Below are 24,286 nucleotides of genomic sequence, written 5' to 3'. Positions count from 1 at the left end.
CGAGCACTCTCCCCTAGTTGAATCTTTGGGGAAGGTCAGTCAGGTCATTGCTTTGCAGCCCACATTCTTCAATAGGAAATATAGCAAGGAAGTTCTCTAAACCCTCGTGCATGTTCTAAGGACAGTCTGCGGTTGGCAGGTGGGAAGCCAGCATGTTCCTGTAAGCAGAGCAATCCAACTCAGGAAGGCTGCTTTCAGTTCCTGTAAATCATCAATAAGATAGCCTTTGTCTTTGCAGCACTGCTTCTTCTGGGAAATGAAAGTAAGGAACATGGGGCTTCTATGTCACGTTTAATTTGCAAAGTGAGAACTATTAGCAATAGTTAAGAATGTCTGCTTCTTCTCTTTCAAGCCCTTGGGAGCTTAGCTTCAAGATACTTTTGCAAGTAACACAGAAGAATACGGTTTGTTATGACTAGTATCCTATGTGGTGTCTGCTGGCACATGAACTAGAATTAGAAGTAGGACAGGAACAAAAATATTGAACTGGAAAAAGACTCTGTCTTTAAAACGGCTTTTGAAAATGCAAGGTAGGGAGGGAAATGGGCAGAGTACCTGGTATAGTCACTTGGATGATGTTAAGATCTTCCACTCCAGCAGCTGTGTTCACCACCGGATCAGGCACACTTACAGTGTTTATCACGGTGTTTGATAAACTTGTTCTTCCTTACAAAACACATGGTTTCAAAGCATTAACACCAAAAGGACTCGAATCTCATTTCGTATTATGAGTACTGCCCAGTAAAAAAGTATCAAGAACAAATAAGACTGAACTCAAAAGAGTGGTCAACATACAAGGCAGATCTAAGTTCCAATTGGAGCACAGCTGTTGGCCCCCACCCAACCATATCCAGTGCCAAATCTGTTCACGTTCTAACAGGAGTGCTGCTTTACTCCTTGCAGAGGATGGCAGTGTCTCTGCACTCCAAAAGGATAAGGAACTCTCCCAGCAAAGACATCATCATACGCACTATGCCCTATTTGAATTTCAGAACACATCTGATGTCATAGCACTCCAGGGAGGCAGCGGAAGGGGAGGAAACTGCACACGTAGACTGGCAGCTAGCTAGAGAGATTTGGAATGAGAGCTGAGATGTTGAGAGCAGAACTTGGTCTCTGCAGCTCTTGTCACTTATTTGATATAGTAACCTAATAGCACTTTCAAGACACAAGACTCTTTCTTATTCTGAGGTGCAAGACCCAAAAGCAATGACTTGATTTATGCTATCACAGAACCCTTGGAGTACTTTAATTCGCTCCCCTGAATTGTTCCCTACTGATCAGTGTCGCCATCTTATGAACACAACGAAGTCGGTGCCATTGAGGGCTTAACTCTAAGACAAAACTCACTCTGAGGACTTGGAACAGCAGCAGCGCTTTCTTTAATTGCCGCCTCGAACATCTCAGGCCTGCAAAGAAACATGGTGGAAGTTTTGGCATAAGAATATAAAGAAGTGCGATCAATAAGTCAACACAACTGCAGCTTCATTTCCCTCTGAGGCGAAGCTGTTCATTCTAAAATGCCATAGCATGGCTGGTCAAGTGGATGGAGGAGAAAGCACAACGACCATTCCTCCCCAAAACATGCAGTCTTGCTCCCCGTAAATTCCACTTGTCTTGGATATCCCTCCCTGAAGCTTCCCTCTCTCTCATCTCAGGGAAGCTCAGAACGCTTCAGCCAAACATTAAAGGAAAAGCAAAGTGAACCTATTATGTTATCCATGTGCATCCTGAACCAAGAAGTTTAAACATGTTGGCTGCATTCAGGCATCATACTAAACCAGTGTGATGTGATGTGAATGAGCCAGGACAAGCTGGTGAGCCTCAGGCCTGTAGCACAGTTCCTTCTCCTGTGGAAAGGCTGCAAGAGTTGGGAAGTTTTCTAACTGTGATTAATGTTAATGTGGTTAATGAAACCGTGGTCCAAGCCTGTTCATCCATGACCAGTCAGGTCCACCTGGGCAGCACAAAAGCAAAATCCTCTTGTGCATCTGGTACCCAGTGGTACACTGCCTCTGATCCTGTAAGCTGGGTTCCATTTGGCTATCCTCCACCAATTTGTTCTTTTACAGCATATTGTCCCCTAGCATGAGACACATCTCCACAAATGGAGTTACCTGTTTTGTGCCCCTAAGTTATAAAAGGCTCAAACTCTTCCTGAGATGACGCAATTATCAACTGAAACACTGCATGGACTTTTGTGTCCAACTCATTTTATTGTTTTTTAATGTTGCAGTGTGATGGGCCAACCCCTTATTTTGACCTCAGGGTCAGCTCATATGGTTACAAACTCTTCTTTCTAAATTTCACTTTTGTGCTCTTCGTTCAGTGCTACACCCTCCCCCACCCCGGGACAAATACGAGTGCTACCAGCTCAGTGCCTGCCTTTGTTTTATCTTCATTATTCTTCCGGGAAATAACAGGAGGTACTGAATAAGTCTTATATGGAAGAAAGTAAACAAGGTTTTAATTCCAGATGGACTCAGAAATGCAATGCGTTCATGTTAGCTTATGGCCAGAATGCCAATGCACTGAAAGCTGTCCCAGTAGATTTAGTGAAGACAAAAGAAAACAAGACTCAACAGACAAAAGGCAGGCGCTAGCAACTGCATAATTATTTCATGTATTATACAAGGCAACAAGGTGTTTTACTTTAAGCTATACTTGCCCAATTTGCCTTTTGGATTTGCAAAATGCCTTTATCACTATTCACTTTCAGACAACACAAGAGGCATATTTGGATATGACAAGATCCTTCTTAAGAAGTAGCCTTTAACCAGCTGAAAACATTAGCAACTATACAATACAGTCATACCTTGGTTTTCGAACAGCTTAGTTCCCTAACGTCGGAAAGCCGGAAGTGACTTTTCCAGCTTGCGAACTATTTTTGGAAGCCAAAATTCCGATGGGGCTTCCGCAGCTTCTGATTGGTTGAAGGAGCTTCCTGTAGCCAATCAGAAGCCACAATTTGGTTTTCAAACGCTTTGGAAGTCAAACGGACTTCTGGAACAGATTCCGTTTGACTTCCAAGGTACGACTGTATACAGTATTCACTCTATTCAACACTCCGTAACCAAGTGCTTCCTGTCATCCTAATTGGGCATAACAAAAAATTTTTTCCTTCCAGTAGCACCTTAAAGACCAACTAAGTTAGTTCTTGGTATGAGCTTTCGTGTGCATGCACACTTCTTCAGATGAAGTGCTACTGGAAGGAAATTTTTTGTTTGTTTGTTTTGACTATGGCAGACCAACACGGCTACCTATCTGTAACTAATTGGGCATTTCAGTCTTACTTTGATTAAGTTCTGCTTTCACTTATCAAGTAAACCAAAAACCCACAGGGCCACTTTGTTTCTATCTCTGACTGAGAAATTTATTCTGAAGTTGGCACAGCAATATTTGGAGCCATGCTCTTGAGGTCATCTGGATTTAAAACATTTGATTTGCTGATTTGGGTCTCAAATATGGAGTTTGCAAGTGATCCCTTACCAACTGATTTTAAAATGCTGCTTTTTCAGCTAGAAACCTTAATTTGTGAGGAGTCTTATGACTATGAAGAAATGAAATATTTGCATTTATTAGTTATTATTCCAAAAGTTTGAAACAAGGTTGCCCAAGTCTTAGAGAAGCCTACCATGAGTATTGCTAGTCTAAAATACAGCCTCGTTTCTCTGATGGAAGAATCCAGCATCTGTCTAGGCTGAACTCTGTATTTAAGTTGTTCAGAGAGGCCAGTCATGTGGTACGCATTGCATTTGGCTTACTTTTTAATGATAAATTTTATCTTAGCTTTGTTTCGGAGGATCTTTTCCAATCTTGGAATGCCAAACGTGGAAGGGCGACGGAATGGCACTCCCTCGGGAAGGCCTTCAACATAGAAATCTTCAGGGTAAGACTCAAAGAGTGCAAAAGGGACTTTCACAGGCTCCGTCAGTCCAAGAGCTTCCCCTAAAACAAAATGTATTTCACAATATTTGAGGGGGTGGGGCTGGCCCTTTGATGAATTTCTCTGACACACTTACGTCCTAGTGGTTACTAGAGCTAAGCCAAAACACGAAGGGACAAAGCTTTTCTTGAGAGTTGACCCTCCACAAAAAGTCCCCAATTCCAGTTATATTTGATATAGGGATTAGAACAGGTGGCAAAATAATCACTTTGCAGTGCAGTCGCCCCTTTAGCAGGAGACAATTGGTAATACATTCTGCACATTCTTTCTCCCTTCAGAGCATGATTTTATAGTGAAAGGTGATTATGGAACACTGCTCTTTTGGAGAAGACGTTTTGGAGAGGGCAAAAGTACTTTTTGCTTTGTAAAAAGAAACACCACACAAATTTCACTCAGCCCTAATGCACATTAGTAGGCTTTCAACCAATATTGAAAATCAGCATGAAAATCCAAAATCTGCAGGTGTTTTTTTATTAGTTTTCCAAATTTTTAACAAATCAATGCCAAATTACATCTAATTTAATACAAATTTTCCAAAAAGTTGACTTCCTGCTCTTTATCCTAGACATGTCTCTACTTTCCCCCACTGCTGCTTGATATTACATATTTCTAATTCACATTTCATTCCATATATTCCATTTACAATTATTTATTTTTTTAGTTTTTTCCTTTCCCATTATCCAGCAGTTGTTGACTTATCAATTCCTGCTTGTATATTTACATAACAGTAACATAGTCCCTTAAAGAACAAAAGAGGCTATACATCCAGAATCTAGAGGTATTATCCATATGCCGATGTACCAAATTAAGAAAACAGGTTACTGCAGAAGCTTAACCTCTTTCCTTTCACGCAAGAGAATTAGTTTGTTGCTGCAAAAAAACAGGATAGAAAGCCAAATCACAATAATCACATTCGTTTGCATTTATTATCTGTGGGTTCTCAACTGCAGTTTAAAGTGGTACAGTCAAGACTTCGATTTACCAACTTAATAAGAACTAGGCTGTAATTTATGGATGTATCAAATATTTTGCTGATAAAGTTCCCCTCAGACGTGCTAAGATAATGTTTTAAAAGGTGCAGTATGCTTACCACATTTCTCATTGAAAAGGTTTTCAACTTTTTGCTTCAGGTCAGTAATCTTGGCATTCCAGGCCTCTGTTAAAACATCAAAAGAGTAAGTCAATTATCTGCACCCTGATCCACTACTTCTTTGCTTCTATGGAAATACCAAGTGGTGTTATCTGGATGCCTCTGTACAATGAGCAAGAAAAAACTAGCAGCAAGTTCCACATATAAAGGGGGAAATGGGTTTGTCCTGGGTGCAACTTACGTAACTTTTCTCTTTTTAGGTACTAGACGTAAGGCAAGCAGCCCCTAAGTAATTAAATTCCTAACAGAGTTACCAACAAAAAATGAGGATTTCTATTGCTTTATTTACATTCATACACTGCACTTTAATTCCCAAACTGGGAAGAGTGTAAATATATTATCTAGTTAGTGAATCAGACTGAATTCAAGTAGGCAGCTGTCAGGAATAAAGATCAGGAATAAGTGGCTAGTGGCATGCAGTTTGGAAGGAGACAGTTTTCCTCAGAACTTACCAAAAGAGAACTCTCTTCCTCTTGGTTTAAAGCCTACATTGGATCCATTGGTTTGAGGATTAGATTTAACTTCTGGGGTTTGTGTCTTGTTAGCAAGACCTGTGTTAACACACACACACAATACATCCCATGTAAATTAATGAATTTCTAGTGTACAACAAGAACATGCAAGACTAGAATTTACAATACTACTCTAAAATTTCAAATCTGCTGAGATCTTAGTGGACATGGCACAAGTGTTCAGTTACCCTTGAAAATAATATTAACAAGCAGCTACCTCATTTTTCAAGGAAGTGTGCATTTAAAGTTATCAATCTTGCTGTTAAGCTACTTTATTTGGATTCAACTAATTTATCATCTAAAACGCAACTGTTGAAATCAGCCCTTTTCATCGCTACACACACACACACACACACACACACACACACACCCCAAACACACATGGTCCCAACTCATGTGAGTGGATTTTCCCTGTTCTATTCCCAGAAAAGCCAGAAATCCACATTTTAGAGGATGTTGTTTTATTCACTTCAACACTCACAACCCACACAACTGGAAAGGTAACACAGACATCTCTCTATACAATGATGGGAAAATGAGGAGTGGGTGGGGAATTAGGGACTTTTAGCCCATTGAAGGTATACATAAAATCTGTGCTGGGAATAGCATACCAAAGGTGGCATAATGAGTCAGTGTGTCTGGCTGCTAATCAGAAGGTTGGTGGATCAAGCCCACTGGATGGCTGTGGGCAGGATTCCTGCAATGTGAGGGGCTTTGACTATGTGACCCTCAGGATTCCTGCCAACTCTACAATTCTCTGATTAAGAATGAGAAGATTTTCTGATGGCTCTTCTTCCCCTCCCCCACAACAGACTAAGCTTCCAGAGAAGCTCTGTTCTGCAGACAGAAGAAACCCTCATGCAGTAACCGGTACAAGCCAAGCTACTTATTCTCAAGCAAACATATTTAGTCAAGTCCATACCTTCGTCTACAGTAACTTCAATCTCTGGAATCTTGGAGTTGCTTACAGGACTTTGTGCAGAGTTTGAGCTGTTCGGACTTTGGGGTTCTAAAAAGAAAGGAAGTTTGTTTATTGTTTATAAAGCTCTATGTAGATATGCTTGTTTCAGACAATGTCCCCTGCCACAATTAACTGGCATGCCTAAATCGGCATGGGGCAGAGAGACTTCTTGAAATGCTTACGCTAGTTTCCAAACTATTTACTCCATCTGTTTTGTGTAAAGGAAGCATGTGAGAACACCTGCTGGATTTCAGATCTCTTGCTTTGAAAACTCAAACACCGTGCGGTGTGCGAAGATGACATCCCTTTCCTTTGTAACTGGTGTTTAGTCACTTACCCGAAGTATTCACTTTACTAGCCAATCCAGGAGGCAAATAAGAGGTGACAAGTTCTGGCCTATAAATTAGAAAACGCATTTTTAATAGGATGCTCTCATAACAATGCAAGTATCTTACATACAATATTTGTAGTCGTCCATCTTCATGCTGGCAAGCAAACACGTAACTACAGCCAAGTTTAAAAAGGGTGATGGAAGCCTGAGAAGCCTCAAGTGAGTGGGCGGTGCAAGCAACTGTTGCTGCTGGCATTGCCTGGGAACAGGGGGAAGAATGAAGGGGAGAAATCTCCAAGCGGGATGGCAGAGTGGAGCAAGTCGTGGGCTTGGCGAACAATACGAGCAGGGGCAGAACCCCTTGTAAAAACCATATGGATCCTGTAACAGCTACATGGGGTGGGAGTGGGGAGGAAGATCTCCAGTAAGAGATGGGTTTTAATTATAATTAAGGAGGGAGAAGGCAACTGTAGATGTTACCGGTGTAACTTTCCAATTTGTACATACCCAAATATTAATATCTGTTTCAACGTCGCTTTAACAACAGCTATTTTCCAGAGATAAAATATGAAATTTCTAAGTTGCCCAAATGTGCACAATGCAACAGCAGCTCAAAATTATGTGTGTCTACCTGACACATTCTAATGATCCTGTTAAGACGGCCCAATGGTTACAGTTCTAAAAGTGGAACCTGGCAACTAATAACCACCTGCCCAACCCCTCAAGTTAAATGCTGCCGTCATATTCACACATTTGAAATCAGTGATTTCGACACACATAAACTGTACATAGCACCCTCTGCGAAGGTGACTGATGTCTTAAGAATGATTACTTGAATGTCTGTTTCATCCATCCTGCATGTAAGCTTGCTTCACATTTCCATGATATCCCACAGTGAAGTATGGCTGAGTTGGTAGAGCATGAGTCTCTTAATCTCAATGTTGTGGGTTCAAGCCCCATGTTGGGCAAAAGATTCCTGCATTGCAGGAATGGCCCTGGATCTGGATGGACCAGATGACCCTTGTGATCCCTTCCAACTCCACAACTCTATGGTTCCATAATTCTAATAGCACTAACCATTAGTGTGTCACACTCTATGGGGGGATGCCCCTGAGTCTGGTCCGGAAGCTTCAGCTAGTGTAGAATGATGTGGCCAGACTGGTGCTGGAAGCAGGCTACTGCCAACACACGACACTGTTGCTAAAAGACTTGCACTGGCTTCCCATCTGCAACCAGGCCAGGTTCAAGGTTCTTCTGCTAGTGTGCAAAGCCCTGAATAACTGACGCCCAGAATGCTTTAAGTACTGCCTTTCCCTGTATATGCCAAATTGATCACTGAAATCATCTGATGGAGCTTGGTGGTCCTCCATGGACCAGAAGTGCAACTCATACAAACGAGTGTTGTGGGCCTAACTCTGGAACTCCCACCAGAACTCAAGACAGGGACCGTCCCTGCTGCGTTTCAGATGACTAGTTAAAATTGCTTTATTTCAGGAAGCCTTTATATCAGGAATGCTTCTCCGATGTTGTTAAATTTTCTGATGTTCTTTGTTTAAATTTCTGGGGTTTAATTTCTTCTAAATTGTGTATATTTTTATCGTTGCAAGCTGCTTTGAGACCTAGATGCTGAAAAGCAGGATATAAATATTAACAGCAACAGCAACATCACTTTAGACCTAGGTATTAAAGATCCCTGTTGGGGTAATAAGTCAAGACTGAGGCTGCATCTGCAGACAGCATTTTGAGATTTTCCAGAACAAGCATTTTTTGCTTTAAAAAACAACAGTAAAGCAATAAAATTGTAAATTTAAAAATAGTAAAGAGATTAACCACCAGCTTACTTTTTCACAATGAATTTGATTTTTCCACTCCCTCGGACAATCCTTTCCAGGCGTGGGATTCCAAACCATGTTGGACTTCGAAAGGGGATACCTTCAGGTAAACCTTCTACATACAAATGCTCAGGGTTTGACTCAAAGACAGGATAAGGAACTTTCACTGCTTCACTCAGACCCAGAGCTTGTCCTAGAATCAAGGTGACAAGTTGGCAGTGATTCAATAGACCATTAGGCATCAAAGTTCTGCTTTCAAAGGCAGCTACCCCCTCTTTTTTAATTATTTGTTCTATTTAAAATATTTATATTCCATTTATAAATCTCAAAGAAATTCACACAGTGTACATGAAAATCATTAAAATTTCCAAGTAGTCATAACACGTAATTTAATATCCAGATCTGGCATCCTTGACTTTCACAGCTTTACACATATAGCCTTTCCCAAAATATATATAAAGGCAATTGGTCAAAATGCTACAACAATGTAGAAAAAATTGTGTTTTTACTTCTACAGTATTTTCATCAAGCAACGGTACTACAAGGTGAATATCCAACAGTTAACTTACCAAATTTTAGATTAAATATCTCTTCTACTTGCTTCCTCAGTTTTGTGATTCTGACATTCCAATCTTCTTTGACTGGGAATTAAAAATAAATACACATATATACAATGTATGCTTCCATCTGTAAACGTGCAATGATGGCACTTAGTGAGAGATCAATTCAAACATGTAACCTACAGATTTGCATGTATATAAATACATATCCTTAGAAGCAGACTATGAAATGAAAGCGAACAAGCTATAATTTTGCTCTATGGTGGGAAATTCAGATCATTTGGGTTCTCAAAGCATCACTTGCTGTGGTGAGTGATCTGAGTCACTGTACATAAGGCAACATCTAGATTAATGAAAATAAGGGACAGCAGGAAAATCACAGTAATGATAAAAATGCTTTCAGATATATCATCTCATATTTAGCTTTAACGACGAAGACAATGAGTGATGGTGATCCAATGATGATAATGTGCCCCCAGAAGAAATCCATCAGAAAAATTGAAAGAGAGATGGTTTCTGGTGTTCCTCTTTCCCTCCTGCAGTGCTCTGTAGCCTTCAACATGATACAGAAGGGATCACCAAAAACTGTCCTTCCCTTCCCATTCTGATAATGGATTGCATCCTTCAATAATCACCATTGGAATTGCACCATATTCTTGTTACCCTGGCCTTTGACAGTTAAGATATTTTGCTTTGTAGAATCAACCTCTTCTGTTTAACCTAATTTAATAAATAGCAATAATATATGTGGCCTTTTAGGTGGGATGTTTTCGATATATTTTCCCCATCTTAATGAATGCATTTAGCACAGAGAAACAAGTGAATACCAAAGCTCCAAAAGTTCGCAACCCATCTCTATGAATAAAGGGGATCTGAATACATTAAGGAGGGGAGAAAAAGCATCTCTCCAAGTAGTGGGTGGAAGTAATGCTGTCTGTATTTGATCACTTCATAAATGCCCATCATACCAGGCATGTTTGTCCTTGGTTGAGTAACCTCTGCAGCAGTGATTGTTAGCAGTTCTGGCCTGTAATTAAAAAATAAATAAATTAACATATAGTGGAAGGGAGGTATTCCGTACTGTACAATCTTTAGTGCTTCTACCCTTGAACTATCCAAGTGAGAGTTCTAATTGATTAATCTCTGCATTGTGAAGCTCACTTAAAAAATAATAATCAAGAACCAGCACAAAACAATGAACTTTAAAAAGCAAAATAGCAGATATCAGCAAAATACAAAGGTTCCAAGAGCCCATTCAAAACATATAAAACTATCAAGTTAGTGAATTGCATTTTGGTTGATAATAGGGTTTTGTTTTTTTAACAAAAGGGTACCATCTAAAGTGAAGGTTGCTTATTTCACATATCATTTAACCTTTTCTGTATTTCCAATCCAGGGATGATTTACAATGTAAGAATGAAGAAAGAAAACAATCCTTCAGTAACAGTTTAGATCTTTGAAATAAGTTCAAGGGTGAAGCAGATCTCTTCTAGCCAAGACAAGTTGCTAGAGAAATCAGAGATAGAAAGACAAATCCGTCAAAAGTTGTATACTCCTATAGATATATTTCCAGTCTCTAACACACATCAAGAAAAACTGTTGGCATTTTTTTGGCACTGACAAATTTAATCTCAAAAAACAGAAATGCAAAGAAAGCTCATCTTACTTTTTTATTACAAATTTTATTCTGTTGCCCACTTGAAGAATTTTCTCCAACCGAGGAATTCCATACCAGGACGGACTCCGAAATGGAATGTTCTCTGGCAGACCTTCCACAAAAAGATCAGTGGGATGCGCCTCAAATTTCTGATAAGGGACAGCCTTTGGTTCAGTGCTCCCCAGTGCCTCAGCTGTTAGAAGAAGCCAGAACATTTGTAATTTCACAACATGGGCAAAACTCAGACAAGAACCCTAGTTTCAGTCTTTAATTAAACTAATGGTCAATACATTTTATGAACAAGGACCCCTTACTGAAAGGACATACAGGTGAGTACAGAGCCTTGCCCCAATTACGGCTAAACTCCCTGCAGTTTGCCTCCCCATGTCCTTTTCTCTTCTGCTGTAGTCTAATATCGCAAGCATATGTGGTACAGAGAAAAAAGGGCATTGGGAATTGATGTGTATTTCCATTCCTGCCCTGTGCACCCCTCTTCAATCAAGCACTTTCTAGGTAATTGGGGCAGATCATGTCTTGACAGCCCTGGATCTGCCAGATGCAGCTTGGCTCCCGAGAGCACCCCATTTTGATGCCACTGGACCCGGTTAAAAGGTAAAAACATGTTAACTCTCTTTGCCACAAAGCAAACTACTGAATTTTAGTGGTTGCTAACTGGAAAGCGATCTCTGATCTGCAAGCCAGCCCTGAACCCATCACCATCAAAACTGAACAATGAATTGCTGCCAAGTGAACTTACCAAATTTTCTGCAAAATAACTGGTCGACAAGCTTCCTTAGTTTGGTGATTCGGGCATACCATTCTTCTTTCACTGTGATCAGTGGTAAAAACAAGAATTTGATTTAAACGTTTAACATTCTGAAGCTAAAAAACTGTTGATTTGGTAAAACTTTATTGACTTTGCCATCCTTCCCCCTTGGAGTTACAGTGGCGAAAGAGGGCAAGTGCATAAAAGTAGAGAGGAAAGGGATAAACTTATAGGCCTCCAGAGATGGAAATGTAGAGTCCAATATCTTCTGGAAGGCCACAGGCTCTCCACCCCTGGCATAAAAGGAAGTTGTCCCTAGGAGCCCTCACAAACTGACAGGTAGCAGGCATCAAAGAAGCAGAGAAAAAATAGATGCAAATACATCTATACTTCAACCCAGCAAATACATTTTTACAGTTAAGGTTCACCTCTTAAGGCCTAGCTCAAGAGATGAAAATTGTTTTAATTTCTTCACTGGAACATTCTTCTGCCCTTCACCGTATGTTTCCAAGATGGCTTGCAAATATATACAAGATCAATTTTAAGTATCAGATACAATTCAATCATAAAACAAAAATCACAAGCAGCATTAAAGCCATTAAAAAGTATTAAAGGAAGGATTAATAGATTCTTTTAAAAGTCTTCATCTACCACCAAAACAGCAGCAGCACAAATGCCAGGCAAGCCACCTGGAGGAAAGAGTGCCAGTCAGGTGCCACAACCAATAATGCTTTCACTATCCAGCTCACCTAAGAAAACTTTGTCAAATCTGACCCAACAGCAATACCCTAAACACATTTATTCAACTGACTGTATGTTGTGTGCAGTGGAACCTTGTGTTATGGATCGAACCCATTCCGGAGGCCCGTCTGTAACACAGAACTGACGCAAGCCAAAGTGCCGCATCTGTGCACGCACACGGCATAATTTAGCACTTCTGCACATGTGGCAAAACCCGAAAGTAACCCGTTCCAGTAATTCCAGGTTGCTGCAGGACAAAACACGTAACCTGAAGCGGCCGCAACATGAGGTATGACTGTACTTTTAGTTATGCTGTGAACTTGGATTTAGGTCTCTCTCAGCAAATTTTATGCTGCAATTGTCTTTAGAACACGTAATACTGTATTTTATCTTGGACAGCCATTCAGAGCACAATGTTGTTGGGCAGCCATCATAAACGCAATCCATGAACAAAATAAACACAGCCACCAACTCCACATACCCCTCTTACCTCCTGCAACAGGTTTGTCTAACGGTAGATCTTCTCGCGTTGAATTTAGCAGCTCATGCCTGCAAACATTTTAGGGCATATTTTTGTGAATCAACATACTACTATTACACTACCACTACTTTTACCCCATAGCAACCATTATTTCACCCATCAAATAATACTCCCCCCACCCCATCTTACCAACAGGAATGGGAGGGATACACAAATTATAACAGAAATCGCCAAGGGCTGTAGCCAACTGAAATTAATGGACTCAAGTTACTCATGTTCATTATTTTCAATAGGTCAACTCTGAGGAGGACTTGCATGGGATACAATACAATATCTAAAGCATGAAGCTCATAATACTGTGACAAGGTAAAAACTTCACTTCTAGTCGGCAATCTGCTAAAGTCTATGGAATATTTTCTGAAGTACTTACAGAAAATGCAACTTACAGGTGGGTAGTGTACATTTTTTTTCAAGATCAGAGAGCCTCATACTTATTAAAGAGAAAGTGTTTTCAGAATAATCTCGCAAGAAACTTTATACAATACGCCATGGTGATAATTTGACAGTAATAACCAATGGCAAAAACAAACATTTGGTTATCTCAAAGCTTGAATAAAATTAGGTCTATCAGCAAAAATCTGAAGACCGCTCAGAAGAATCCGCAGTAGCAGCACCCCAATATATATTCTGATTATTTGAACAATACTTGGTTCCACCTGACTGCAGCAGAGGGAGAGATGGGATAGCTGAATTGTTTACATTCAAGGTGGCATAACCTTGAATTGTTTCGATTCAGGGTATAACAACTACCACACAATTTATCAACTGGTGCCTGCCTTTATTCATTTTCCTGATCCCTCTTGTGCAAAATGTCTTTTAAATTGTAAGGCTGCAAGGCAAGATATGCCTTGCGTACTACAGATCTTACTTTAGCCATTTGTCTACTGAACAGCAGGGTAAAAATACATTAAATAAATAACACTGCAGAAATACAAGAAATGGAAGCAAATATTATGCTGTAAGAATGTAAAAAGCAGCTCTGCTGGATCAAGTCAAAAAGTTGATCAAGTCTAGTGTCTTGTTCTTCACAGAGGCCAGCTATATGTCTCTGGGAAGCCAACAACCCTATTCTCTTTCAGCAACTGCCATCCAATAGGCATAGTGCTTCAGAACACAGAGGTTCTGTCCAGCTATCATTTATAGTAATAACCATTAATAGAGCAACTCCCATTCATGAATTTGTCTCCCTGCCCTTCACTGCATCTGGTGACTGCAAGCTCTGTATTTGTGCACTGAGCCAAGATGAGAATTAGCCTCCTGCGCACACACATGCAGCTGCTTCACTTTCCACCCATGCAAGTAGAGAACAAGCCAGGAAGTCAGTTCACTACAGCATCCAGTAACATCCAAAATGGGAAGCTATGGTTAATAGCTTCCAAACAAGCTGGGATATTAGGCCAACTTTAAATCATTCAACAATTATTAAGCTGAGGGTTGATCATTTGAACACGGCCCTTATATGATATCTTTTTTTCTGCCTTGAATCTACTTCTAATAAATTTCACTGAGACAGCCCCCGCCCAAGTGCCAATATTATGAGGGGGAGAGAAGTTATAATTGATAAGCAATTCTATAGAAAAAGATACTGTGAATCCTGCATTTGTGGACACTCTAATTTAAACCAACTTACTCACTTCTTAATCACAAATCGTATCCGTTCCTTTGCCAGCAAAATCCTTTCGAGGCGAGGGATCCCATAGGTGGAGGGTCTCCGGAAGGGAATTCCTTCTGGCAGTCCTACCACATACAAATCTTCAACATGGGACTGGAAGAGTGGATACGGGATAGTCACGGGGCCTTTTGCGTTAATAGCTTCAGCTTTAATATAAAAAGAAAAACACACTAAGCGTGGCTTAGAATTGCCTGCAAACTTACTTGTTTCAAAAGAACATCAAATGCAGTATCTCACTTAACAGAACCCTATACAATCAAACCTGCTTTATATAAAAGAGGAAGAGATTATGCCTCGTAAGTGCAACTCAAACCCCACACCAAACTAATTTGCACTAACCATAGATTAGAACACAAGCCCTAGTTTGAACTTCCAAAATGTACAACAGTTCAGAGCTGCTTATCTGTGCTTATTTTCTGTCCCCATATGGAAACTAGAGTGCAGAGCCAGGACTCCCAGAGGAAGATTTATAGCCATTAAGTACGAACTGTCAACTCAGACGCCCCATCAAACCACAGACAGTCCCAAGCCATGATTTATAAAAACTTCAAGTCATGGTTTCAGATTTTTGACAGTGGATCACATTATCACCCAACACAATTTTTGCGTAATGCCCAAAATGAGTAGCTTACTTGCTATATGCAAACATATGCTACCACATATTAAGACCAGGAGTGGCTAATTTGTGGGCCAACAGATATTGTTGAATCAGAACTCATATCATCAATGACTTTGGCCATCCTAACTAGTGCTGATGGGCATTGGAGCCCAGCAATACCTTGGGGATTATTTGTTAGTCACCACTGATCTAGATGTTGCAGATCTGTAGTTACGTTGTATGCCCACCTATAATGTCAACATTTTCAAATACAGGAAGGATGCAGAAATCCTCCTCCAACTTTTAAAAAAGCAAAGTTTTAAGCCTACAAGACTATGAACTATGTGGTTAAGTCCAGCAAATCTAAGAAACCAGAAGAGTGAAATCAACACAGAGCTAAACTCCTTGCCCTTTTGGATGATTAGCTGAAACCGATTAAGTTACACAAAATAAGCAACATTACTTTACACAGGTTGCAGACTGCAGCCCCCCCTTTTTTTGGTACCACATTTTATTCTTAATACAGATCACAATTAATGTGTAATGTTAAGAACCAAAGGCTGTGGAAGTAACACTTGCAGAACTTCCAACACTACTTACCCCCCTCCCCAAAAGGAGATATCATTGTACTTACTGCCAACTCTCTAATTCTGCAGAACCAACACGGCTACAAACACCCCTTGGCACTGGCAGTCCTTGGACAATGGCAGGACAACATGCCAAAAGAATTCAGACTCTATGGAGTGGGGAATTCTAACCTTTTTCCAAAAAAAAGTTTGTGGAGTTTCAAATTCTAGGAATGGCTTTTAAAAGGGGGTCAGGGATACAGTGCATACACATACCATATTTTCTTTCAAATAACTCTTCAACTTGCTTTCTCAAGTCTGTAATGCGGGCATTCCATTTCTCTGAAAGGAAAAATAATGTTATCCCAATATAAGATATATCAAGCTTTTAATATATCAAGCTGCTGAATTCTGGATTATGCATTTCGCCTTGTTGCTCATGCATGATTATAAAACACTAAACCCTTTAAAAGTAGCATCTGTATACGTTCTGAAGACAAAATTATGTACATATTGCTGGACAAAAGCAGCTAAGAACTTTGTCCATAATTACTCTATGCAGGCATGGCCAAACTTGGTCCTCCAGCTGTTTTCGGACTACAATTCCCATCATCCCTGATCACTGGTCCTGTTCGCTAGGGATGATGGGAGTTGTAGTCCCAAAACAGCTGGAGGACCAAGTTTGGCCATGCCTGCTCTACAGCAATTCTACAGTCAGCAGCTCACTCCCATTGTGGTTTACACTGATCTGAAGCAGCTGTTGACAAATTATTTTAATTCAGAGCCTGAAAGGTTTAATTGGGAGGTTTCTTAAAAGGCCAGAGTTACAATGAGTGTGTGAAGCCGTATTGGCAGAAGTCTTAACTAAAGAGGTTATATGAAGAACCATACAGCCCCCCCCATCATTACTCCAGTCCTGGTGCTGGTTGATTTAATGCATTCATGTCCCACTTCTCAAAGAAAATAGAGGCAGCAAGACACAAGGCATCCACATTCAAGCTACTTATGCACTGGAGTACTTCATGGCTTTGCACTTCTATACCATATTTACGTCAGACATCCGAAGCTTTAGGAAATCGTTACGAAAGAGGAAGGCACACACAGAAGCCCGACTCATTACAGACTCCTCAAGCTACTACTGTCTCAAGACTGACAATAGTCCCTAATTAAACAGCAAACTCCAAGTATATTCATTCTACGTAGCGCATCCTCAAACCATTCATGCCACGATCAGCCTACTGGGCAGTTTGCTCAGATAAGCCAGTCAGCAACTCTCCTTCCCTTCTTTCTCAATTCTACTGACGTTCAAGTTCAAGTAAGCTTGAAGAAGTGCTTCTGCAAGAGTGGCCACATCCACACATAATACTAAACCATGGGTGTGCTATGTGGATAGACCTCAATGATCCAAAGTAAAGAATAAGGTTTCCACTTCCCCTGAACATCCAGGAGGACAAGCTTTGTTGAATTTTGTAAAAAAAAAACATACACACACAAACACCAAAAAAACAGCTTAGTGCTACATTTAAACCAGCAACCCTACTTAAACAAAACCATTGTTTTAAACAATTCATTTTCAAGTTGGCATGTTAAGGAACTTAAAACAAGCTGTTTTAAACCAGCTGGTTCAAAAGAAAAGCGAATTGGAAATTGTTTAAAAGGGAAACTAAACTTGGCAGAAGTCCCTGATCATGCAGGAGGATGAGGGGAGCGTATGAATCTGACACTTTGCTCGGAGTTACTGAGGCTCATGTACAGCGCATTAAATCATTGTGTTTAAGGGGCTCATGTCTCATGGAATATGCAGAATTAGCAAAATTAACAGATAAATTACATGAAAGGGACAACAAAGACTTCAAAAGAGAATGGGAACCATTTACAATATATATGAAGAGACAACATGAAGAGTTGGACTCATTGGCAGGGTTTGAGTAAGCATTCACAAATGTATATAATGTATATAATAAAAAATAGATGTAAATGTATTAGGAATTAACTGGGGAAATAATACGCAGGATAAATAAACTGAAAGTAAAATGAAGTGGAAGTATGAGGGAAGTCTAGGGGAGGGGGGCAGGGGGAAAAAAAGAAAATTGTTAGAGAGATATTTCATAAAGGATGTATTTATTGAAAAACCAATAAAAATTATTTAAAAAATAAAATAAGGGGCTAATGTCTTCTCCCACACAAGCCTCCTGGATCTTCAAAGCATCCCAGGAAAACCTTCCGCTGGTACCTCCACTTTGAGAAACAAGATCTAATGATACTGAAGGCAAGGGGTTCTGTGTTGCGACACCAGAACCCCATAGCAGAGCACAAACGTTTTACGTGTAACATCCCAGATTCAAGCTCTGGCACTTGAAGCTTAAAGCATCTCAGATATTAAGGTTTTGGAAACAACTTGTACCTGGAGAGCTGTTGTTGGACAGCACAGAACTAGACAGAACAGTCTCAGGCTTGATGGGGGGGGGGGAGGCAGTTTCATATGTTCATATGGAGATACAGTCATATTCAGTACCAATTCAAGTGAAAGCTTGAATACAACAGGAGCCAGGCCAACAAAACTGTGAAGAAGGTTAGGAACCATTTTACTCTTAAACTTACCAAAATTGAATTCTCTAGCTTTTCTTCTTCCACAATTGGCCGCATCGTTGACTGGTTCTGTGCTCTTTGTCTTCTTATGAGGTGGTAAGTAGTCGTCATCATCTTCAGACAGAAAAATACAGATATATGCATCATGGCTGCTGTTACTGTTACGCCTGAATGTCTTTCAAGGTGTTATGGTTCTAACTCAAAATTATTTGCCGTTGGAGGAGGAGAATTATTCTAGAGGAAAAAATTCCACATGAATTACGCTGAATGGTCAGAGCCTGGCATCCAAATTTCTCATTTAATATTCAAATTATGCTAATGGAACTAGAATATGCACAGCAGCATTGGCCAACATGTTTTAAATGAGGCCCTTTTCTACTGTTAAGGGACACCCAACAACCCTACTGGTACCAAATATATAATGGATACCACATCAGGTCAGATGATTTTGAAAATGAAGTATCATAAAGATCATAGGATACAGCTTCTCCCAGATCCAGTTGTTCAACAACAGCATGACATAGAGGAAATAATTAGGAGACGGTGGGGGAAGAGAGGAAAAATTGGTTTCTATTCCAGCATCAACTGCATAAATAGAAATTGCAAGCAACTGGAAAAGGTTGGGAAGATTTCAGTGGCAACTGGCTAGGATTGTTACATCCAGGAATAGATTATCCCTTCCAGAAAGAAATAAGAAAAGAAAGCTGCTATATCTACAGTAAGAATGTTGAATAAGATATTTAAGGTTGCAAACATCACTTAAAAGATTATTGGGGGAAGAGAGAAAGATAGATGCCAGACACCCTGATGCCAGATAAACACACTTTAGTGTCCCTAATAGTTGTCCTTTCAGCAGCCCCCCTCCATTCAACCCCAAAACCACTTCACAAATCCCCCACTTTAAAATTAGCGCAAGAGCTGCTGAAAGGGAAGCCAACAGACACCCCCCTGTGAAATCACTGTCCATCAACATCAATACAAGAAAGTTATATCACAAGACTTGCACTCCAAAGTTTTGCGCTATTTTTAGAAAATCTAAGGCTAGTTTTCTCATCGCTGAAAATGAGAGAAAAATGCTGTTTTGAAGAGCATGGGCCCTAAAAGTTAACTAGGGTCTATGAGTTCTTGAGCTATACGTCTTCTGGTAGTACTTCAAACAGATAGTACAAGGCAATCAAGCATATACCCCAAAAAACCTGCCACTGCTGATAGAACACAACTCCTTAAGCTTTTCAAATTTCCTCATATGGAGAAACTAATGTTGGGCACTTCCTGTGAAGGCCCCTTCTAGTTTGGGGTGAATGAGGCATCCAAGAGAATAGCATAGCTCCTCATTTCACCAAGGAAGGGAAGGAATATGTGTCCAGCTTTTGGAGATTTAACTCAGTCCTGTAGGCTCTTCCCCAGTTTCCTGTGGCTGTGCTTAAGACAGAACGACAAAAAATTGCAAATTAAAACCTAGAGCCACAGGAGAAATGACAGAAAAGAGAGCATGGAACTTTGTACTCTATAAGGTCAAGCTGGAGGCCCCAGGAAATAGTGAACTGCAAAGGTGTACATGTGAATCAACCTGCTGGTCAGAATAGGGTGCAGCCAGCTGGGTGGTGTCTTGTTCACCCTAAACTAGAAGGAAACTTCACATTGTGTCTAATGTTCTCCTCTCAGTTTGGGGTGAAGAAGGCATACCTCAGCAACCCTGAACTTAGGGAAGCAAATCATGCTGGAGCACTCTCCTCTCAAAGGCTGCCACTGCAGAGGCCAAATAGTCCAACTTGCAATGTCTAATGAAAGTAGAGAAAAACGTCCTCATGGCGGAAATGGAAGCTGCTGCTACTCGTGGAGTATGTCATGGGGTTGCCGTATTTAGGCTTTTTTTAGGAAGACCCCAAAATTGTTGATGTTAAGTGATTTTAAGCTTTTGGAGCTGACGACATTTTAACACCCGGAAACCTGACGTATGACAGGCCTAGCATGTCATGACATTTCGCTGAGAATCACTATTGCTTTGAAAGTTCACTTTAAAAAGGAATGAGATCAGTTCAAATGGCAATTTTTGTAAATTAAAAATCAGCTTTTGAAAAAACTTTCTATTGCTGCCCTGAAGCACAAGGTCAAATTCGTATGACAGGGTGAGCTCCCGTTGCTCTGTCCCAGCATTTGCCAACCTAGAGCAATGAACCTTTTTCAAGTGAACTAGTTCATTCCAAGCACTGAGCATCATAGGCCAAGAAAATGCATACCTTGAGCCATACAGCTATTGTATGGCTTAGGTTTGAATAATCAGGCCCAGGGTGTAGGCTCATGCTGAGAGATCCATCATTTTGTGACATGTAAGGAGTCTGAGGTCCATGAGGGGTTCTGGGTTCTCTTATGTGAAAGATAGATGAATCAGTTCTCAGGTGCTGGAGTGTCCTGCATGGAGACAGGCAGTTTCCACCTTTTGTTTAAAATAAAGCAATGATCTTGCTGAGGGTTACTGTTGCCTGTTAGGTCCTGGTGGGCCTTGACCCAAGATGAACTAAGGAGAAGACCTTCAAGATAATGGTATATATGCATGCCCTGTAACTGAAATCGTGAAAACTCTTGAGGTCAAGCCAAGACCCAAGGCCATTACTTGAATATGTACTTGAGTATACTTGAAATGTATCTGCTTGTAGGTAAACCTGAAGAAGCAATGGGGATAACAATGACGTAGCAGAGATGCTACAGTATGTTCACCAAGTGCCTAAATGATGCCTGGCACAAAGAAGAGAGAAGGAAAAAACGGCATCCTGACAATCCCCTTTTCACAACCTCTTTCTGCTCTAACTGAGGTAGGAGGAATGTGTTTCCCTCACTCCTCAGTTGTTTGCTGGTTGCGAGTGCGTTTGAGCCTATGATGGTGGGTAGTTATTGATAGGACTGTGCATGGGGAGATGGGGGGGGGGGAGAGAGACTCCAATTGTGCATGGGGAGGGAGAGACTCCAATTGTGCATGGGGAGATGGGGGGGGGAGAGACTCCAATTGGGGGGGAGAGACTCCGAATGAATCGGTACATAGTGGAGGCCCACAGTGGGAGGCTCTGTAGTAGCTACAGCAGGAACTTGATTGGCTTAGTCTGCTTCCCCATTCTGACATATGGAATTCCTTTCTTTTTATGTGGATGTCACTACTTGCTTTCCCAAGGGGGCCATAATGAAGGAAGAAAAGGCAATAAAAGAAAGGAGAGCAATAAAAGATTATTAAAAAGAAACAACAAACTGGAGTAGCAGACTACAAAGAGGGAGGAGAAAGGGTCAGGGGGGAAACTAGCAGTTCACAGGCAAGGTAAATCAGAGAGGAGCCGAGATGAAAGGCTGTATTAAGCAAAGGCACAGAATGAATTGAGTGAGGAACCTTTAGGCCTGGGCTGAGTTTCAAAAGGAGTTAACCCACCCTACTGGATGCCTCCTTCACCCCAAACTGAGAAATATGACTACTGCTTCGCTGTTATGACATAAGGAACATCTCACTACACAGGCAAGAGGAATAGCAACTCATAATCTAGAAGCACTATTGGAAGCTTTATCAACAACCCCTTAACAGATTAACCCAAAAACTAACTTACTAGTAGCAAGGTCTAGAAGTTGCAAAATCTAGATAGGAAACCAAGCCCTCCTAATGTAAATACTCCATTCTAGTAATTCATCTCATTTGCTTTACTTCCTATTTTGAGGTGTAGCTATAGACTGAACAAAATTAAAAAACTCCTTCCAGTAGCACACGAAAGCTCATACCAATAACAAACTTAGTTGGTCTCTAAGGTGCTGCTGGAAGGAATTTTTTTATTTTGTTTCGACTGTGGCAGACCAACACGGCTACCTAGCTGTTATAGACTGGTGTGTTTAAAAACTAACAAATGCTGCTATACACAAGAGGATATTTACAAAAGAAGCGAAGGGAGGAGGGGAGAGGAGAGGAGGAGAAGAGAGATTTAACACAAAAGATTTGCTTAAGGAATATACTGTACAGCACTCAGACCTTTGAGGCTAGGTATTCAGATTCACAATTTACTTTCTACTTTCCAAACCAATCACAGGGTTTGTCAAAATATATTGCCTATCTGTCCTCCACCTTACAAGTTTTGTAAGACCCAAATAATCCTAGGGATAACAGGCAAGGAACACCTTTCAGTCGCTGTATTCCCTAAACAAACTGATCCTTCTCAAGGTCTCCTACCACTTTGGAGAACTCCCACATCCATAATAATCTCCCAACAAAGTGTATCAAAATAAAACAGTCTGCCCAATCCTCTTGCTTATTTCTTCTGAAAGGCAAAACAAAAAACCCAGCTAATTGAATAATTTGGTTTGTTTTCACATGCACTCTTAATACAGACACCTCTAAGAGATGCCTTTAAAAATGTTGACAACTTGTTTTCAATCATTTAAGGTCTATCTTGCCCAGCAAATGTTATCTTACAGTACGAGAAAGGCTTTTGGGGGGGTATATAGAGGAGATGCGCACAACGCCACATGACAGATTCTTCTGAAACAAGTGAGCAAAATAGTATTAGCTGAGAAAATGGCCAACCTTCAATGGTCACTTCCACTTCAGGATCCTCACTTGTTTCAGAAGTGGCATGTTGAGAAGAATCTGAAAAAAGCAGAACAAAAAACCAAGTCTGAACGGCGCAGGAACTGGAAGAGCGGTTTTACTCCAGAATGGCGAATCAACAAGTGTGTGGTGCACTATGAATAAGAGACTCACAAACACAGAGGCCAAAATACTTTATCACAAGCCTCAAGTCCTATGGGATGTTGCCAAGGAAATGGAGATTTCTAAGTGCTAAGCTACAGGTGCAGCAGCTGCTGAGAGTCGCCTTCTCCGAAGCTCACTTATCTTTTCATTGTCAAACATTTTCTCACTCATTGCTGAAGATATTATGTTTACAAGTCTCTCTTCTTTCACACAATACAATTAAAACAATATATATGCGCACAAATTGAAAATGTTACAATACAGTAGTATTTGTAAAACGTTGTGTAATAAAACGCAGTCAAAAGTTTTCATCGATGGAATGAGTATCTCCTACAATTGGCAAGATGGAGCCAAATAAGCAAGTGGAACATATTGTTTTCACGTTAACTCCAGACGTTTATAGCAACCAACTTTTCACAAAGCGACGGTATCTCAGTGAGAGGTTGGATTTCCTGCCAACGTAAATGGAATTTTGGCTGGCGTGGGACCACCAATGTGGAGTGCATCCTAAAACATGCTGCTCTTAGTGCATTTTTACCCCCATTGCCAAAGTAAGGAAGCACATCAAATCATGAGCAACCAGAAGGACAACTCTTAAGACACTTGAAATTGCTGATAGGAGCGGAAGGTTCCAGTGTATTGAGCCCCACCAGCAGCTGCAATCTTAGTTCCGCTGCTGCAATACTACTGGTTTGACCAACACATTAAGTTGCTTTGTCAACTTCTGAATTCCCATAATAAAAGCACAAATGAGTCTTCTGGCAATAGCTTCATGCAGGTCTGTTTCCATCACATCCATTGAAACATCCTTCCTCAAATTTGAAAAAAAAAAAGGTTCAACTGTTTATTCAAAGTAAATGACACAGAGCAGGAAGAGGACTGGTTTCAAAAGCTCATTAGCCCAAAAAGATAAAGATATTTTGAGAGATCCATAGCAGCAATTTGCCAGTGCTGTCCTCTGGATGCGTTTACAGGCAACATAACTGAGTACACCACTTTCACTACTAGCCCAATAGATGGATCTAGACGATCGTAACTAATGAAGATACTGAAAAATTGTGTGAGCAGGCATAGCTGGCTGATTCCAAGGTATCTAAGAACAAGTTCAGAGACAGCCACTTGTCTGGTCACTCATGGATAGGAA

The 24,286-nt window shown here is 40.6% G+C and overlaps 1 protein-coding gene across 10 annotated transcripts in view; it reads right to left on the bottom strand.

The window, feature by feature from the left end:
- The window catches only part of GTF2I (general transcription factor IIi), a 55,111-nt gene that overhangs the window by 6,309 nt on the left and 24,516 nt on the right, over window positions 1–24,286 (bottom strand). For 9 of the 10 annotated variants that reach the window (XM_081890235.1, XM_081890238.1, XM_081890237.1 and 6 more), the window contains 17 exons: window positions 22,975–23,037; window positions 18,435–18,536; window positions 16,110–16,175; window positions 14,632–14,815; window positions 12,947–13,005; window positions 11,707–11,778; window positions 10,959–11,142; window positions 10,261–10,319; window positions 9,302–9,373; window positions 8,742–8,925; window positions 6,907–6,965; window positions 6,531–6,617; window positions 5,549–5,647; window positions 5,037–5,102; window positions 3,765–3,948; window positions 1,351–1,409; window positions 556–666 (listed from right to left, as the gene is read on the bottom strand). In XM_081890235.1, the coding sequence (XP_081746361.1) occupies window positions 556–666; window positions 1,351–1,409; window positions 3,765–3,948; window positions 5,037–5,102; window positions 5,549–5,647; window positions 6,531–6,617; window positions 6,907–6,965; window positions 8,742–8,925; window positions 9,302–9,373; window positions 10,261–10,319; window positions 10,959–11,142; window positions 11,707–11,778; window positions 12,947–13,005; window positions 14,632–14,815; window positions 16,110–16,175; window positions 18,435–18,536; window positions 22,975–23,037 (1,710 nt within the window). The remainder of the gene's footprint in view (window positions 1–555; window positions 667–1,350; window positions 1,410–3,764; window positions 3,949–5,036; window positions 5,103–5,548; window positions 5,648–6,530; window positions 6,618–6,906; window positions 6,966–8,741; window positions 8,926–9,301; window positions 9,374–10,260; window positions 10,320–10,958; window positions 11,143–11,706; window positions 11,779–12,946; window positions 13,006–14,631; window positions 14,816–16,109; window positions 16,176–18,434; window positions 18,537–22,974; window positions 23,038–24,286) is intronic. The other variant, XM_081890236.1, reaches the window with a different exon arrangement.

The sequence above is a fragment of the Podarcis melisellensis genome (genome assembly GCF_964234715.1).
Source record: "Podarcis melisellensis genome assembly, chromosome: 15".
Lineage (NCBI taxonomy): Eukaryota > Metazoa > Chordata > Lepidosauria > Squamata > Lacertidae > Podarcis > Podarcis melisellensis.
The sequence above is the reverse complement of the archived record's forward strand: the minus strand, read 5'-3'. Positions and strand labels throughout refer to the sequence as shown.